A 19,777-nucleotide genomic window follows, 5' to 3' on the forward strand; every position below is an offset into this window, starting at 1 on the left:
GACACAACTTTAAAATTTGATTTAATTCGGTTTTATCGGGGGGGAATGTATTTATGTTTTGTTTTAAATATGTTGTGCGCCGCCCTGAGTCCCGTTGGGAGAAGGGCGGCATATAAATTAAATTTATTATTATTATTATTATTATTATTATTATTATTATTATTATTATTATTATTATTATTATTATTATTATTATTATATTCTTCTTTCTTATTCAAGATATCCAGAGTAGTTACAAAAGAAAGGCCTTTGAAATCAACAGGACTTTCAAAACAAGAATAATTCTGACCTATGAGGTTTTGATATTCTATTTACCTGAAAGGTAGCTGAGGTGATCTGCAGCCCTTCTTGCATACTTTGTTGAAGTTGGTTTTGGATGGTAATTTTCTTCTCCTTTGTTACTGAAGCAATAGGGAAGCTCCGAATAACTGTTTGTTCTCCAACTAAGAATATCAGGAGAGAAACATTGCATCATGGATCAAGTAAGGTAACTGGAAAGATATATTCATACATGAAGAAATCAGACCACATAAAAGGCCTATGGCAAGGCTAAAGGAATTAAAATCTCAAGGACAGATAAATTACATCTAGGGTATTGATCTACTTCTAATGGTTGTACTGTTTTCTTAATATTTATTAAAAGAGTTTCTTTACTTTTTGAAAGAAATGTATTTATCAACAGACAAACCAGACAGGGTAGAATCAGGAATACTGATCCTTACTATTTCTATAACTTTACTGAGTTTTGTACCTGTACTGTTTTGATATTTCCTGCTGCCCGGAAGTAGCTATTTTTAGTCAGCTGAACTATACTTTCATCTAGCAGACAAGACAAGAAGAGACAACAAGAATAGTTGCTTATGGTATTTCCTGTCTCATGGGTCAAAATAATCTGTCTGGACATAAGGCTTCTGGCTTTGCTAAGTGAACTGTAGATGCAATTTTTAGTTCTACTTCAGGCAAAAAATATATTGCAGCAGCATTCCTCATAAAGATCATATATTTTATATTTCCTGCATTATTTTAAACAATTCTGCAAGGCCAGTGATGTCACCCTTGTTATTTGTTATATCACAGAAACTGTCTTTTCCTGGCACATATTTACTAAATAGTGAACATCAGACACAACCATGCCAGTAAAAACTATCCCTATTATTCTGAATGTAGAAATATTATTACACTGTTTCTCATTCTAAGTACTGGTGAAAAATATTGATGAATCACTTCTACCACTGTTTCCACGGTGTCTAGAAGTAATTGGAGTTTATTTTTATAAAACCCACAGAAACTGCACAATAGAATGTTTATCCTCAAAAAGGTACAGCTACATTTAAATAACAATAATGCTAATCAAGGAATGCTGTTATTTTTCTCATTCCTAAGATAAATGTTTTTGTGCTTGTTCACATTGCTTGTTCTCATGGCATTTTGAAATAGTATACTATTATTAATTCCCTTTTATAAAAAAAAATACCACTAGGGAGTGCAAGGAATCCTGGTGGATAGCACTCTGCCTAAATATTTAACATCAATTTCCTTGTTTTGTAATAAAAAATAAATCCCTTATCTTTTGAAGACATAAATATTAAGCTTTAATTTTATTTTAAATAATGTAACCAGACAAGATTTTTTAAAAAGCCATCTGTAAATGATCTGAGTCATCATAAGGAAATACAATATATAAGTCTGAGAAGGAAGGAAATTACCAAGCCATTTTCTATTATCTTGATGTGTATTTAACTGTTATGAGATTAAAGAAATGGATTCTGGCTAACAACTATTAGTTCTAGAATCATATATTCACTTAAATAAGCATACGCTAGGAGATGGTGCTTCTTATTATGAAAGTGAAGTATCAAAAATGATTTTTGTTTGTGTGTATATGTGGGAAAGAGAAAAAAAGAACAAGAAAAGGGGAAAGAGAGAAAAATAAAATAAATAATCAACAGCACAGGAAAGAAGAAAACAATACATTCAATACATGCAAAAATGAACATACTAACTTAATACAGACCCAATAAAGATACAATCCCCATGGGATTGAAAATATAATGATGTGACATTTACACATGGGCCTTCTTATTAGCACTAAGCAAGTCTCTTTTTTAAAATACTCATCAGCCTATCTTCATTTGGACAGAGCAGATGGAAGAGAGCTCTTGAAATTTATCTTATATTCTAAGATATACAAGGTTTAAAAGTCAGCACCAATGTTTTGAAACTCACTTGATGTCAATGGCAGACTTATTTTAATAGTTAAAAAATGCATATACAGAAAACTATGCTGGTTTATGGCCATAGTAAATATCAAGCCCCAGTGTAATTAGACTAGTACTTAGTAATAATGGAATTGCACTAACCACAGAGTCAAATGATTCTAGATAGGGACAATTTTACTTTCAGGTCTTGCAAATCTATCACAGAATATCATAAATAGCATGTCCACTTTACAGTTAGAACATAATATACCTTATTACAAGAACACCTATACCAATTCTGCATTTAATTGACTGTAAGGGTTGCAGAAAGTTATCTTGAGTAAAACAGTCAGTTAAAAATCTTGTTACAAATCTTACTTTTGTATGAATTTTATTTTAGAAGCAGTATAAATGGAATGTAGGATTGGAAGTTAGTTAATTTGCGTGTTTGTTTATTTATTTATTGATTGATTAAAATTATGTGCCACCCATCTCGTCAGAGACAACTCTGTGTGGCTTGGAAACATTAAAACTAATATACATTAAAATAATAAAACAATAAATAACAACAATTAATAAATAAGTTAACCTTCCATGGCTACTGGAAAACATATTATTTTGACACTCATAACAAACATCATACCTAGTTGATCATGAGGGGTGCCTTTAAATATAACTCTGTATGTAGTAAGGAACAAAGCTCCTTCTGCAGGAAGAATATGAGGTCCTCCAAGCAATCCTCCAGTTGCCTCTTCTCTGCCATCAGGATCCAAGAGCACACGGAGACCTTCACACACAAACTCTTCCCCTGGCAGCAAATCTGGTCGTAGAATCTTGGGCTGAACCCAAAGGTATTTTTTTTTTTAAAAAAACCAACAACAAAAAACTTGCAACATAACAAATACAATATAACTTCAAATAATACATTTTGCCTATGATTATTGCAACAGCATTTTATAACAAATCTGGGAAAGTTAGTTTGAAGGAGCAGGACTGAATATTTTCTGCAAATTCAGTGTAGCCTAGGAAGATTTCCATTCAAGAGCAATTTTTTTTTCTATAACCAGATTTTGCCTATTAAATTGGAAGAGATGCTCCACCTACAGAAAATTAATAATCCTCTGGGACAGGATACTCATCTCCCTTTTTTATTTGATTCAAGAACCCTGTAAGAAGGGTTCAATCACTGCTTCCCCACTCTTAGAATATTATAGATCTTTTATCATTATTCATGATCAGAAGTGAACAATTTACTCTTACGCTATAGGGATTAAGGATAAGGGAGAAAAGGTTTTGATTAGTTAATTACTCTTCCGTCTAAAGAAAAAGCTTTATTGGTTAAATTACTCCTTGATTTAAAGCTGGGGTCACAGCAGATAATGGATGTTAAATCACCAGTGTACATAGAATAGCAGCTTGTTTTTACTTAGAGCTTTGGCTGAGCTACAGTATTTTCTCTGGTATGTATTTCACACAATTATAGAAAAGCTGCTTATCTGTTGAAATTATTAGTTTTCTAGGCATACTTTGAACTTTTCAAAGGTTATCAAATACCTTAGAAAAAAGGAAAGCTGAAGCTGTCAAACTGACTGTATTTTTCACAGCTATAAAGCAGAATAAGCAGCCTGAAATACTTGCCTTCTGTATTGGTGGCAGCCTCCTACTTTCTCGATGGACAGCCTCCAGAGTCTCAATGTGCATGGCTACAATACCTAGGAATAAATGCCACCCGAAATGAGCATAATACAGCAAGAATAAAACAGACTAACAAAACAGCTTATCCATTCTAAAACTTGCCTCCAGAAAACCCACTATAGTGACTAAAATTAGATTAACAAACTCTCATTTTCACCTTAAAAGAACACACATGTATACAACTAAGGTATCTTTTCTGAGACAGAACAAAATATCTCCCTGAGAGGAGTTCAAGACAAGAACATGGTTCCTCATACCTGGTATCATACAATGAAGACTTCGGATGTGATCCTGTGTAACTCCACTTTCAGTACAAACCTTGTCTATGAATCTGGTAATGAAGCGCACCACAGCATTGGCAACATCATTATTTTCAGAATCTTCAAAACCACTTTCAGTATCATAGCTCTCTGCAACACTGCCTGCAATGCTAAGAAAGCAATTCCAGTAAGCTAAATCCATGTTGGGGTAAGAAAATAAATCACTCTGTATGAAAACTAATTGTAATGATGTGGGAATTCTGCTGACACACCTATTTGTGACAATGCTATTGCTTCCACTCTCCCAGTCTCCTGTAGCTGACATTCTTAGCAGTTTGTTTTTACTGGTGTCCAGTGGCACTAACAGATACACCATGAGGTTGGCAAAGTGAATTGCTTGGCTGAATACCATGCTTTCTTCACTTTGTACCAGCTGTTGCTGAGTCTCTTTACTAAGCGTTGGCCACAAACGTAACTGCTCAGCTGCCAAGTCCATGGCAGTTTTTTCTTGCCCTTGGTCTTCGGAAAACTTCTCCTGGAAAAGAAAAAATAGCTAGATATGATTTTATTTCCAACATTTAAAACGTTTTCCTCCTCTAGAACAAGAAACAAGAGTATAAATCAAATCAAAAATCAAAGTGAGAAAAAATTAGGAACCTAGGTTGATAACTTTGTCTTAAATATATTCAAGACACCGTGATGAAGAATAAAAAGACATAAACCACAATAAGATAACACAAAGTTTCAAGGGGAATGAAAATCAGAAGGTGACTTGATACTGGATGCAGCTTCTATATCACTCAAATAGTCATGCTATTGGGTATGAACAGACACAGGTAGGATCTTGTGCTACTCCAAGTCTCAAACCCAATCCTGCTTTCGCATCTACTTTGCCCAGCTTTAGGATTTAATAAATCTGAAGCTACGGTATGTGTTATTCAGATTTTCCCTCCCAAAATTCCCATCTTGAGTTGTATTCTATTTTCCAATACATTCAAGATCAGACCCAGTAAAAGCATAACATCCACTAATATAAAAGGAAAAAAACTAAAAAGTACTATTCCAATTATTTTTGACAGATGCCCAAAGAATGCATGGCAATATATAATTGTTAATACTATTTAAAGTGTAGTGTATTCAAGTTTAATTTTCTTTAAAAGTTTCCTGTGGACTATTCTCCTTTGCTCTGTGATGTAAATTTGCTGTTCCTTTATGAATGGCTTATGCTGAGAATGAACTAGTAAAAAATGGTATGATAAAATGAATGCAGAACTTCAAAGAACAGTGGAACAATAGGAAGAACTGTGGAAAAAAATCAATACAATTTATACCAAGCTGCAGTTTGAGGAAAAATTGGCACAAAATATTTTACAGATGGCATAGAACTCAATTATTGCCAAAATGGATAATTCATGAATAATACATATTGAAAATGCCACAACAAAGAAGGAACAATTTTCCATGTGTGATAGTTATGCAAAAAGACTCAAAAGTATTGGAAAAAATGCACCAAAACATCCAAAAACCTCTGAACATAAAATTTGAATTAAAACCACAAATATTTCTATTAGGTATGATCTCAAGGAATATAGCTGAAAAACATAACAATTTATTAAAACATATGCTGATGGCAGCAATAATAAATCTGGTGCAACACTGGAAAGGAGAAATCTTGCTGTCAACACAAGATTAGGAGACCAAAATTGAAGAATGGAAAAATTATGTGTATATATTCACAGCAGAAGTCTAACCAAATTCAAGCAATGAATGCTTTTCATCCCAATAAAAAATAAAATCAAAGTGGGGATTTATCTTCTCCATGCTCATTCTGAACTTACTCAAACTTACTCATGAATATCCTTGAAAAATCAATTTTGGCTAAATAATAGTTGTAGTTTAATCATCTAAAATGTAGCTTTGAACATTGTCATCTTATATTTCAAACTGCATAAAAGTTAACAAATTTGTAAAGATGTATGAAGTAATCCACTGGTTTAGCCAATTATATAACTGAGGTGTTTGAAGAAACAATATACTTGTATATAGATTAATTAACAGATTAACCTGTTCCTTGATTTTTTAAGCACTGGCCTTGCGTATGAGCAGAACACATGATTTGATGTGCACTAAAATTTTCTTATTCAAACATCCCTAGAACACAACTTACAACCCAGGAACTGCTGAAATGTGATGATGACAAAACAGAAGTTGCCGAGTTGATCATTCGTTCTCATATTGTTCCTTCATATATCTGATTTTTATATCCCACTAGGTTTTGGTTTTTAAAGATTGGAAAAAATAACTGCATACCAGGCAAATTAATGAGAAAAAAAATGATGATGTTTTCAAGGAGAAAGAAATTTGAAAGAGATTACTAAATGTGAATTACAGCAGTCCTCAGAGAGGACTGTTAAAAATATGTTTTTTAAATAGATTATTTTAATTTTTAATCTGTAGCTGAAATTTTAGTGGTTGAGCAAGACAATGTTTCAGGAATAACATATTCTGAAATAATTGTGTACAGAATATGGTATCAGTTTAATTTTATTAGAGTGACTGGATTTAATAGATTTCAGCTTGGGCCAGACTACCGTAATGTAGATAAATATGTATTATGTATTTCTCTCTGTGCCTGAGATATCGGTATTTACACCCAAATGCTCAAAACAGTAAATATAAGTAAATATAAATAAAATTAATATTTCTGGTAGCTCTTAACAGACACTTGCTGATTAGTACTGAATGATGAGTTTTTATAATTTGATTATTGATAAGGAATGAAATATGGGAAGAATAAATCTTTTTTAAAAATTGAAATATTAGAGAAGCTATTTAGTTACTGAAATGGTTTTTACTTCTCTGGAGGTGGGGAGTCATCTTTTTCCCCCCGTATTTCTCATTTCCTTTATTCTATCTCTTTAAATGTCTCTTTTCTATTTTTTCCCTTAGAGTGTATTAATTTTTTATTTTTGTACTTATAAACTTTAATAAAATTATTATGAAAAAGAATACAGCCTTTGAAGAAAAAGAAATTGTTTTAAAAATAGTAATCAAAACGAACCAAAGAGAAATGAGCTGTCAGCACAAAGGTCTAAATTACAGTACAGTGATGTTGAACCTTTTGGTTTCAGCATGTCATAAACTAGGAAAATGCCTGATGTGATTCTGCTGGCGTGTTATCCCTTTCTCCACTCAATTATAGAAGAACTAATTCTCTAGCCCTCACAGCAACCTAGGCTACCCTGTATAGCAGCATTCTGCACGCTGCTTATCTTCAGGCTGTGTTCTCGTTCTATTGACAGGCCTTTCTTTCCAGGCTGGGGCTGTTGTGGGTTGCATCAGGCCTTAGTTCTCAAAACAACTATGGAGAAAGCTCTTCTGTGGCCTCTGCAGCCTTGGAAAATCACAAGAAAGCATGCCCTGTTCTCAGAGGATTTTCAGAGGCTCAGATGGTCCTCAGAGGATCCGGAAGCCTCTGCACCCTTCACAAATCACATGAGAATGGGGTGTGCTTTTGAGAATAGTTGTCAGGTATTGGTGAACCACACCCAAAATGGCATGTCATGTCACTTTTGACACATGTATCATAGGTTCACCATTACATGTCAGGTATTGGTGAACCACACCCAAAATGGCATGTCATGTCACTTTTGACACAGGTATCAGAGGTTCACCATTCACCAAATAGCAATTATGAGCTGAGAAAAAAAGAGAGGGAAGCTATCATAATGCTATTTTTTTTTAAAAAAAAGATTTTTCTTCATCTTCTTTTTGGTTTGCTTTGCCTTTTTAAAAAGTATCCTTTTAAAAAATTGGTAACAATATTATCATTTCGGTCTTCACTCTAGTCGCAGGGGTAGGCAACCTTGGCTCTTTTATGACTCGTGGACTTCAACTCCCAGAATTCCTGAGCCAGCCATGCTGGCTCAGGAATTCTGGGAGATGAAGTCCACGAATCATAAAAGAGCCAAGGTTGCCTACCCCAGCTCTAGTGTAACAATTATTTATTTCTGCTTTCTATTTGTTATTACATTCTATTTGTTGTTGTTGTATTATATGAATAGGTGAGCTATGTAAATAGCTTTGTAGCACAGAAAAATGTTCTAGTTTTCACCAGCTGCATGTATCACTTCCTGTCAACTAGGTGGTTGGCATGTAGACAAAATATACAGTCTATTTAAGAAATTAGGGCAAAGGTGCTTGGCAAGTTTCATTACATGACCTCATTAGTGTTAATAGTATATATACATAGTATTCCAGACATCTGCACAATATTGGGAAAGGCATCAAGAAAATACCTATGTTTGCTACAACTCTCTCCTCAGCAATTTAGCTGTTCTTCTCCATGCACGTGTTTGGAACAACTTCCCCCTCCCCTTTTTTGTTGTCCTTCTCCATCTTTCTCTGACTGTATACGATTCTTTAGTCCTTGACAGATGTTCTTAAAATCATGTCCTTTGCCAACACTGCTCAGATTTTTCTCTTGCAGACATCTGTACATGAGTTGGGCTTGTGTGGAAGCCAACATACCTACAAATGTTCCCCCCCGCAGATCTTTGCACATTCAGCTGCACATTCAAGATCTTTGAGTGACATCAATGGGAAATAAAGCTTAACTAGAATGCTCTTGTTTTCAAAACAAATGAAAATGTGCTTGCGTCATATTTGATATTTCATATAATTCAAGAGGCATGTAATTAATAGTATGAGGCAATATGATAGAAAAAGCCTCCTTCTGTTACTCTCTATTGAGTTACCAAATCTTCCATTTTACAAGTTTTACTACAATGGAGACGTTTTGACTTATCACTAGGGCACATAATGTCGGTAAGTCAAGTATCCCTGGATAATTAAGGCATGTCTCATTCCATCTCTCATTTCATTCTAAAGGCTGTAACATACTTCTACAATGCAGCATTCCTATAATGTCTACAATACATGTACAGGCATATTATTGGCATCAACCAAGTTTGCCCAGGGTATATTCCTTTAGTCATACAACCATATACTCACAGAAACATTAAGTATCATTCCAGAGTAATAGAACTGATAACTGTGACTTATGCAATTTCCCATACCAGAATACTGCTTTCCCAATATAACTTTAAAATTAAAAAAAAAAAAGTGTCCGAAAGGAGAGAGAAAAACACAAAACACTACAAAGAAAAACAGGACAAAACAGAAAGCAAGTGATACATGGCACAGTGACAAAACCACACCAAAAAGAAGCCAACTTATGTTATGACACAGACATGCCTTTTCAGTTTGGTGTTAGAAATAAGACTTCAAAGCAGTTCATGAAAGGAGAAATAAATCTGCTTTAATCTGAGAAGGAATCAGAAAAATGCAGCCAATGGAATGATTTTTATATCAAGTTTTCTACTCATGTATTCTCAAGAAGCATATAGAAAATTGTCTAGAACTGATGCTTTTTCTTGGAATTTGAGATCAGATACTAAACTTGAATGCAAGTTCTTCTTATAAAATTCTTGGTAATTCTAGCAAATAAACAAAAAACAAGTTCTTCTTTCCATTAACATCCTCTTCCTATAGCCCTCACTAAAAGCTACTACGATTCATTCATTGGCTATGGCCAAGCAATCTTCAGGGAACTCTTCTCCCTTCCTTCCTCCTTTACTTGTTTGTATGCATGTATGTACATACATATGTATGTTGAGGAACCCCAGACATTTTCATCCTAGTTTTACTGATTACTCATGCAGCTTCTTCTTAGTTTCAGTTCTGTACAGAGAACACAATTTTCTGGCTGAACAGTCAGGTTTATTCCTCATAACTCCAAATAACCTTGCCAACTTCTGGAAGAAATCTACATTATTTACAACTCTGAAATGTGTGTGAATGAATATGTGTATGGAGAAATTAGTAGAGAAATTCAGAAATATTGTTGTTTTGGAATGAAGAAAAATTTGACAGCAGCACGAGCCTTTCAGTTCCTACCAGCTTTTCCATTATATTTAAAGAGGGGAAATATTATTATGGAAATTCTTGATTCACAAGGATAGAAAATCTAATTTAGCTTGAACATTCACAAAAATTCTTCATTTATTTATGAAAAGACTGTAGTGATTACTGAAATCAACATGGATGCATGAATAGTGTACATCAGAGATGTACATTTGGTGGGTCACAGGTGACAGGCCTTGTCTGCTGCAGCACACACTTTATGGATCATCCCCCCCCCAAAAAAATTAGATGAATCCCATTCCTTTCCATGTCTTGGAAGTCCTCCAACACCTGGTTATGTTATCAGCCTGGAACGCCAAGGAACAGGGTTTACATGGCTCCATTGGTGAGACAGGCTTTTCTATCCTCTCTTTGCCTAAGGTTTGTATATTTTGTTTTATAATATTGTCTTTTATGCTGATTCTATATTTTTACGCTGATTACCTTAGGTATATGCTATTTCTTTGGACTGCTGTACATTGCTCAGACTCACTTTTTTGTGAGATGGGCGGCCATACAAATGTGATTGACCAGAGCAAGTTTCATCAAATTAATTTCATAGATTGGGCAAATTTGTTAGAAGACTGTAGCACTGCTATAGCTTCATTTTAACAAAATATTTGACAGAGTAACCAGGATATTCTGATAAGCAAGTTAGCAAAATGGGGCTGGATAGTCTGTCTACTACGGTACTTGGAACTACAACTGGATTAAAATGTTCAAATAGTGCTCGTGAATGACTCATCACATTGAAATGAGGTGTCGATAGGGAATCACACAATTTTGTTCTTGGCTCACTTCTTTTCCACATTTTTAATATTGACTTGGAGAAAGTGGTGGTGAAGATCGCTAATACTGTACTGTAAAATAGATTTTTTCAATCTTTTTCATGTTACAGAGCCTGTTGGTTAAACAAAACCCCGGAAACCCTGTGCAATTTAGCTTTTTTAATTAGTATGTCATATTATTGTTTTACTTACCTTTTGCATTAAGTGTTGTGGATGATTGTCTTCCTTAGTTGAAAGATACAGAGAGCGAATTTGATTTTCCACATCACTATAAAAGGTTGTTTCCCAAAACTGCTGGTTAGCCCATATTGGGTGGTCTTGGACACAGGTATATGCAAATTGATTGACTCCAGGAGCTAATTTCTGAAAGTCAAATAAGTCAGCAGAATAATTTTATCCAACAAGAACTACAGCAAATTCAGTTTGTAAGAAGCAAATTTTGTTAGTACAGATAGTTTCAGCACTAGAAACAATTGTAGTAATGCTTGTGCTTTGATAGCAAGAGAAATAATTGTAGCAATGCTTGTGCTTTGATAAAATCTGTGTGGATCTATCTCGTCTAATATATTTTTTTAAAAAGTCCAAAAGGGAGGGCAAAACACTCATAAATTTAATCTTTCCAAATCTCTTACAAAAGCCTTATTTTCCATCTTGAATTTCCACTATAATGATAGGCAACACAGACATGACCTATAGTGGACTCCCATCCGATTTCCTACTTATACTGGCTCCAGAAAAAGCCATATCTGAAAGCCATGTCTGAATTTAAGCAAACAGTGCATGATTTATACTTATAAAATAAGAGATCTGAAACTTTATATCACTGCTACAGAGACCTTGTAGGCTTCCCTTATGTTACCCCTAAATATTTTTATAATAGCTTTGTTTCTCACAGTAAGTACCGTACTCTACTTGTGAAAGTCATGGAAGGGAAATTTAATAACAACTTTATCAAAAATGACTATGTGTGTGATCAGAAATAGAGACTGTCACAAGGTTTAATTAGTGCAATATCCATATTGCCCAAAGTACAAAAAGTATTTTTATTGAAGTTTACTATAGGATGAAATACAAATAGAAACAAAAATTGAAAAGTTAAAGAGGGAAGAGAACTGCAGAAAGAAGTGAAAAAGTAAGAAAAAAGTAGTGACTTCAGTGCAACAGAATAGAAAAAAGCTACAATCTCAACCTTTTGGTTTACATTTCTGAATGTTTCAAGCCATTGGTATAACAACAAAATCATTCTAATAATCAAAACCGAAAATTAAACTTCCTTTTTTTCAGTTTCAAGTACAAAAATCCAGAAGTGGTTACCAAATGGAAGCAAAACTAGATAAATTCTTCTCTTTAATTAGAAGAGTCAATTTTACCATCTTCGCTAACTCCAGCCATTCTTTCATTGTGGGAATGAGTGTGTGTTTTTCCTTCGTAAAAGTATTGTTTATCAAAATTCCATGCAATATGGATGAAATATGAATGCATTCAGACTTCCATGCTTTCCCTAGAGCTTTGATAATAAAGTATTTTTGAAATTATAATTCCTTAATGAACCATTAAATAATAGCACTGGCATTGCAAAAGGCAGTTTTACTTGGAAAAACTTACATCCTGTGACTTTAAAACCATCGAACAATAATCTGACTATCCCAAGCCTGAATAAAAATGCAAAATGTAGTCTAAATGTCTAGCTGATTGTACAACCAATCACAATAATAATTTCTACTCTAGAAATAGCTAATACTAATTCAGTGTTCTAACAGAACTGTTGAAATTAATGTGTACATTTTTGCCACTCAGATTACAATAGTTCCATAAAAATTTAACTTGAGATAAACCCCACCTGTAACAATGAAGAAGAATGGGAATCCATTCTATCGAATACAGCTTACCATCAGTTCCATTTTCAAGTGCTTTCATGAGAAATAATACTAGGTGGAGCCCATAATTTTCTTGTGGAATATATTCAACAGAAAATTAGCTATATTAGCTAATTCAAAGAATCCAGAACTTACAATAAACAAAAATAAGAGCTTGATACTTGCGTTAAATAATTTTTTCCCTAATATTTCTCTGTTTGCAGAAACCACTTTGCCAGGGTTTTTGGGTTATAGCAGTATATGAGAAACAGGCACACACAAACCATTATTTCATTCACAAACTGCTGTTATCATAGGCACACATACATAAACACATCATGTCACAGTGTGATAGCCTGTAGAAATCTGTGCTTGGAAAGCAAGTATTTATCTATGTTTATTCTAAACCCAGATGAATTCAGTAGTTCTTATGCCCAGATTAGAGTGCATTGGCTTCTGCAGTGCTAAGAATAGCACTGCAGTAGTTACTAGTTTATTCCATGCAAACTGGGATGGACACTAAGGAAGTACTCCTTGGGTTAATGAACTATTTCCCACTTTATATTTGCAAAAAGGAAACAAACTAATGAAAGCTTTTCTATTTGTTTGAATGCCTGCTGAAATCTATGGATATTTCCTCTGTGGTAAACTTCAATGAATAAAATGACTTTAATCCTTGTAGAAGTTCCAGTCTTAGAATTTCTGATCTCCCACACACAATCAGTCTGCTAATCTCTTGTGCCTTCTATTTATAGAGAGCAGAGGTTTGCTATGGACAGTCATTCTATACATAAAGACTCTCCCCCAACTGAGGATTCTGATTTCCCAGAGTTCTCAACTGCATACAAAGCCTCCATGTACAGAGAAGACTCTCCCCTGCAAATACACACCCTCTATCAAAAATGGCAGGCAAAAGCGCTTGTCTCATCTGCTGATACAATGGCAGTGCTTTCTCCCCCCCCCCCTCTTATCTCCCACTTGCTTTCATTAGTTGCAATTCCTGATTAATTTGTTTTCAATAGATCTCCAAGATAATTCAGGGGGAGGAGAGAACACATCCTTTTCAGGTAAATATATAGTCAACAACACCACACAGTGTGGGTTTGTTCCCACCAGCTCCACAAATCACCTAATTTGGCTCCTTTCTTCAAAACCAAACTGAACTTTAGACATGGATTCTGGGCAATAGCCATCAAAATATAAATCATCAATGAATAAAGAATCACCATGTTATGTTAGTGTATCCCTATAAAAATATATAAGTTATCCAATATTATTTTGTGCTACTATCAAACCTAATCTTCAAACTATTCTATTTAATTTTTCTGATTATATACATTTCATTAAATAAAACTGGGATGAGTGCCATTAAGTGAAGCTTAGATATCACCAGCAGAGGGCAATAGATTTCTGTGGAAAAAGTATATGTTATTTCTCTGTTAGGACAGCCTAATAAAATAGTCACTTTTCCTTCAACAATTGGGAAAAAAAAAGTTTGACTTCTGCTCAGCAGTTTTATATAGAAATTTTACATTGACCCCTTTGGATCCTATATAGGATAAATGGGGCAAATTTTGTGCAAAATAATTAATGGTCATAAATTTGACATGAGGACTCAAAATGAAGACAAAATAACATCAGCATTTCAATCTCCCAGGACACTCTAGTGATTGCTTTGGAAAAATGCTACTTTAATTCCACCATCGAGTAAGAGGTTGCCAAATCCACATACATGAAAAGATTTCAGTCAATCTCAAAAAGTCTCAACAAATGCAGTGAGTTCTTAACATGTTACAATTGTTAATTGATAAGGTGCTAATAATGTGCCGCACATGGTGGCTAGCCGTTATTGCCACTTGCTCTTCAAGGAATCCAGAAGGAACTCCAGATTGTTTGCCTGGGGCGTTGAGTGTCACTCCATCCAGCACCAAAGATGGCATAGTCCTAGAACCAGAAGGCCCCCAAACCCAAAAACACTTCAATTGAACTGGAGCCTGTTATTTCCCATCTAGACTCTCACAACCTCCAGGCCCAGAATAAACCTCACCCCATGGCGATAGATGAGCTCACCCAGCAGGGAGAATACTGAACCTTGAAGCACCCCACATAGCATAGACCGAGGGAGGGATGTCTCCTACCCAGCCACTACCAACTGGAATCAGCCTCAAAGGAATGAGGTGAATCAGCACAACACTACCCTCAATTCTTGAGGTGATCATGGTTGATCGTGTTGAAACCCAATGAGAAGTCAAGTAGGGCAAGTATGCATGCACAACCCCCACTTCGCCCTCAACAGAGATCATCAAAAAGCATGACTAATGCCATTTCTGCCCCATACCTGGGACTGAATCCTGACTGAAAGAGATCCTAATAATCCGCTTCATCCAAGATCTTTTGAAACTGTTGCAACCACTTTCTCAATCACCCTTCCCCCAAAGGGGAGGATAGCTACTGTACAAAGATTGTCCAGTATAGTGGGTCCAGCAATGATTACCTGAAGAGGGGGCAAACCAAAGACTTAAGAGGCAAAGGAACAAGCCCCTCAAACCAATTTGAGAAAATGTTTTGAAATCCTTGTATAAATGGTGTCTGTAGAATCTTTTAAATAGAGGATGGGCACCAGCATGAGTCTGAAAGCTTGGAAGACTAAACCTCTGGTCCTGGTGACCAACCCACATTGGATTGCTGCAACACTGTCCTAGGACATGCACATTTGCCTTCATTTAAGGGTGTCTGTAGCATCTTTTAAATGATAATTAAGGCTGGTAAGAAAAGTATTGGCAAAAAAAGGAGAGACTGGTAGAAGAAAGCACAATCTTCTATAGCTTGCTAAGAGCAACTTCCAAATTCAATCCTTTGCAGTTTTAGCCTCAGGAAGTTGTGGCTTCCAAGTATCCTTAAGGAAATGTAACCAAAAATAAGTTATCCATCTGATGAGTACAGATGATTATAGATGACTGCCCAGACATTCCCCAGACATAAATAGCATATAGATTTAAAAATATGAGCTTTATTCAAGAACAGACAGGGCTGCTTTGTCTCTGTGTGCTTTATCTCTTTTAAAAAATTCTGTTAAAATGCTCTGATAAAATACAGTCACAGATTTATTTTAAAAAACAGCAGCAAGTCTGTTCTCAGGTTGATTAAAATCCTTCTGAATTATGGGCTTTAAACAGCCCATGTGCAAACTGCAATTTTTAAAGAAATGTCACATGGTATTTCATTTACTTTGCTATGAGAATGCTATCTGTATGAGAATATAAAACCAATCAAATTGCACATTCTAGCAAAAACAATGGGACCATAAATGTGTTAAAGTGTGATTTAGAGCGCAATGCGAGTTTACATGTATGATCTGTATGTTTCATGGGATTTACTCTACAGTGTATGTAAAACTGCAACCTTGATCATGATTATTGAAATCAATGTCTAATTACTGAACTAACCTATTAGATATACCAGCAATCGCAAGAAAGTTTTTTTCAACCTGTTAAAAATCAGAGTATATTTAATGCATTCAATACATTAAGCAAATGAGGAACATGCTAAACTATATTTCCTCTTCTCGTGCCGATTTATAATTTGCAAAGCTAAGTATGCACTAACTCACCACAGGAAGATGCTCAAACAAATGCATGTGAAACATTTGTAGTTAGCTTCCTATATTCTAAGGAAAGTACAAAGAATTTCCTCAGACGGGTTGAAAATGTTAAAAATGATTTAAAACTCTACTACTATAAAATAGTACTCAGTCAAAAATTAATAATCTTTAAAAGAAAGACAGGAAACATTGTATCTCAAGTACAAGTACTTATTGATATATTAAACAAATTCCAACTGTATTACTAATGGTAAACAGAAACATTGTTTTCTGTACTAAAGATTAAAGTTGTTTATTTACACAAGACATTTTTACATGAACAATGAAGAATGCTTCCCCTGGCTTAAATGAATCACACTCCTCTGATTATTTAGACCAGTAAATAAAAATGCAATTAATGGGAAGATGGTTGTTGTTAAGGTACTATAAGGTTTTTGTGATGCTTGCTGCTGAACAACTGTAAAAATTTTTCCAGACCACAAGTATGCATCCAATAGTTTAATGAGTTTAATGCTGAAAGCTAAGAACCCATGAACTTCTACAGTCATATCCTGTTCTGTCAAGTTTTGTCAGATCCTAGTCATAGGATATTAATTACTGTATTGGATTTTTACTACGGTAAGCATCAACAAAAAACACAATATATTTTAAATATACATTCTTTTTGTTATTCAACTAAATATTCCTATTTCCTTAGATTACAGTTGTATTAGCCTTTGGCTGGAATTTTAATCTACAGCAGTGTGTCTCAACCTTGGTAACTTGAAGTTGTGTGGACCTCAACATGACTGACTGGGAAATCCTGGGAATTGAAGTCCACCTATCTTCAAGTTGCCAAAGTTGAGAGACACTGGTCTAAAACAATATGGCCATTCAGTTAAAATATTCAAATGTGGCAGACATCAGGAGTGCTTAAGCACAGACTGTGAAATAGCTTAGATCAGAGGCCCCCAACCTTTTAGGCACCAGGGACCAGTTCAGTGGGGAGAGGTTTTTCCGCGGACCGGAGGGGGCATGGTTTCGTGTGCTGCCTGAATCCCATGGATGGGCTTCGCTTGTTTGTGCGGCCCGGTTTCTGGCATGCGACGGACCGGGGGTTGGGGACCTCTGGTTTAGATAACAATTAATCTAATTAGAATCATTGTGAAAGGAACATTAGAAATCCCAATATTTGTCATTGGACACCATTTTTTTAAAAAAATGTTACGTTATTGTTCTTAATTTAAAAACAAATTAAATGAGAAAACTAGATGCCAGTATACTTTGATGCATGTAATTATCCTCTATTGACTTATGTTGACTCCTGGCAACTGCCTGGACAAGTCTCTGCAACTTTTTTGGCAAGATTTCAGAAGTGGTTTGCTATTGCCTTCTTCCTAGGGCTGAAAGAGAATGACTGGCTCAATGCCATCCACCTCTCTTTGTGGGCAAGGGAAGACTCTGACTTACGGTTTCCCAGTTTCTATCCTGGTACTTTAGTCACTACACCAAACTGGTTCTTGCATCCTCCACCAAACTCTTTTATTTCCAAGAATGCCTTTAAATCCACTATGTATTTCAACACAATCTTTAGAAAAATATTTGATAGGATGATTCAGCAGAGGACTTTATTTGGAAATGTAACCATCCTACTTAGAATGATGTCAAGGGTAAATTGAAGGAGTACCCTGGGGAAGGGAGCTACAGAAGGAGGTGGGGAATATCATTGTAAATTTGGCTTTTGATAATTCATTTTTTGTGATTGACTATGCCAATAATTTTGTAGAGCTGCCTATATGCTCTATAGCTATAATCTGGATCAAAACAAAGAGTGATTCTTGATGTACATTTTTGTCCTAATTTTATTATTTTGAAACTGCAGAATTTATACCTTCTTTTATTTCTATTTTATTTCAATTGCTGTTTAGATTTATGAGACCTAACACTTGAAAGAAATAGATTAGAAATGTCAAGACTAATTATAGAATATAAGTGAAGTATCCTTATAGAAGGGATGATTCTTCCTTCCCTATAACACTTCGTCATGGAAGGAAGGAAAGAAGGAAGGAAGGAAGGAAGGAAGGAAGGAAGGAAGGAAGGAAGGAAGGAAGGATACTTCTTTACAGTTCCCCACTCTATGTAGAATACAAGAAAACAAAGAGTAGGACAACCCTAATGAATGCCTAATATTGCCATGTCAAATTCAATATGAAATTTAATCTAATCCTTTCAGGGTTTCTTTAACCCTTAATGCCTTTTAGAATCACACAATGTAGGAAAGACAGGAAACCCAACAGTATCAGAAAGAGATTGAGAGGTTGGGCTGGAAGAAAATAAGACAGAAAAATAAGTTGAACAAGCTCTGGGTAAAATACTCTTGTAATCTTCATCCTTTACGTAATCTCAGTGCAGTTTTATATATATATTCTTAGAAATATATTCTTAATTCTTAGAAGAACACAACTTACCCTATAAAAAGCAGTTGTCAATGGTAATAATGTTGCAGCAATATTATATTCTTCTGAAGATGAACAATCCTTTGGGTTCGTAAGAAAAACAAAAAAGAGAAGGTTAGCAAGTTATAATTATTAATTGAAATGTTTCAAATTTTAACCAGGAGACACATTCCTAGAAATTGTAACCCAAAAACAAATCACAGCTATGCTAAAAATAAAATGAAGCACTGATATTATTTTAAATAAATCTTGATATAAAATAAACTAAAAATATATAAAACATTTCCCAATGAAAAATATTTATATTCAGACCACTTCTGGAGAAAAACGGTAGGAATAAATTAGACATATATCCAAGTACAATTGGTATCAGTGTCCAATCCCTTGAAATCAACTTAGTGTGAATGTACTGTATAACCCCAATACTTTCCCCAATGATCAAGCCTGTGATATCCAGCACATAGTTATAGCGGAATACTGGCAGTTTGGCTCTGGGAGAACTGATATAACCTTTCTATATAAAACAGAAGCATCTTGCTTGAGCTGAAGAACTATAACATGTTTATGTCTAATAGGAGGAAGAGAATGGGACTTAGAAAACATGAAGACTTCTGACATATGTTCCAATTACACCAAGATAAAAATATTGCTTAGGGTTCCATTCTTCCCACTCTAGGAAAAATGTAGATATTTAAACCTGTATTTTGAGCATTAACCATTCAAACCACTAATTTGTTCAATTGATTTATATAGCTGCCCATCTCACATATGTAATCTAAGCTGGCATGTCCAGGCTTTAAGCAGTTCTTGAACGTATGCTACCTAAAGCAAGTGGAGAAGGGTAAAAAAGAGGAAAATGAAATATATTGAAAATAAACCTTTTGGCCTATTCAAGGAAAAAAGAGAAATGATAGAATAAAAATATATATTAGAATGTTTATTGATAAAATGCTGCAAACATAAATGACTAGTGTCTGAGA

General features: G+C 34.8%; 1 protein-coding gene across 1 annotated transcript in view; it reads right to left on the minus strand.

Moving 5' to 3' along the window:
• SBF2 (SET binding factor 2) overlaps positions 1–19,777 on the minus strand; it is a 210,926-nt gene that overhangs the window by 44,412 nt on the left and 146,737 nt on the right. Inside the window, exons 17-23 of the mRNA XM_015822660.1 lie at positions 18,810–18,878; positions 11,098–11,268; positions 4,426–4,688; positions 4,151–4,323; positions 3,837–3,910; positions 2,842–3,037; positions 316–443 (exon numbers count right to left, since the gene is read on the minus strand). Of these exons, the coding sequence (XP_015678146.1) occupies positions 316–443; positions 2,842–3,037; positions 3,837–3,910; positions 4,151–4,323; positions 4,426–4,688; positions 11,098–11,268; positions 18,810–18,878 (1,074 nt within the window). The remainder of the gene's footprint in view (positions 1–315; positions 444–2,841; positions 3,038–3,836; positions 3,911–4,150; positions 4,324–4,425; positions 4,689–11,097; positions 11,269–18,809; positions 18,879–19,777) is intronic.

This window comes from Protobothrops mucrosquamatus, unplaced genomic scaffold (assembly GCF_001527695.2).
Source record: "Protobothrops mucrosquamatus isolate PMUCROS unplaced genomic scaffold, P.Mucros_1.0 scaffold1635, whole genome shotgun sequence".
NCBI lineage: Eukaryota > Metazoa > Chordata > Lepidosauria > Squamata > Viperidae > Protobothrops > Protobothrops mucrosquamatus.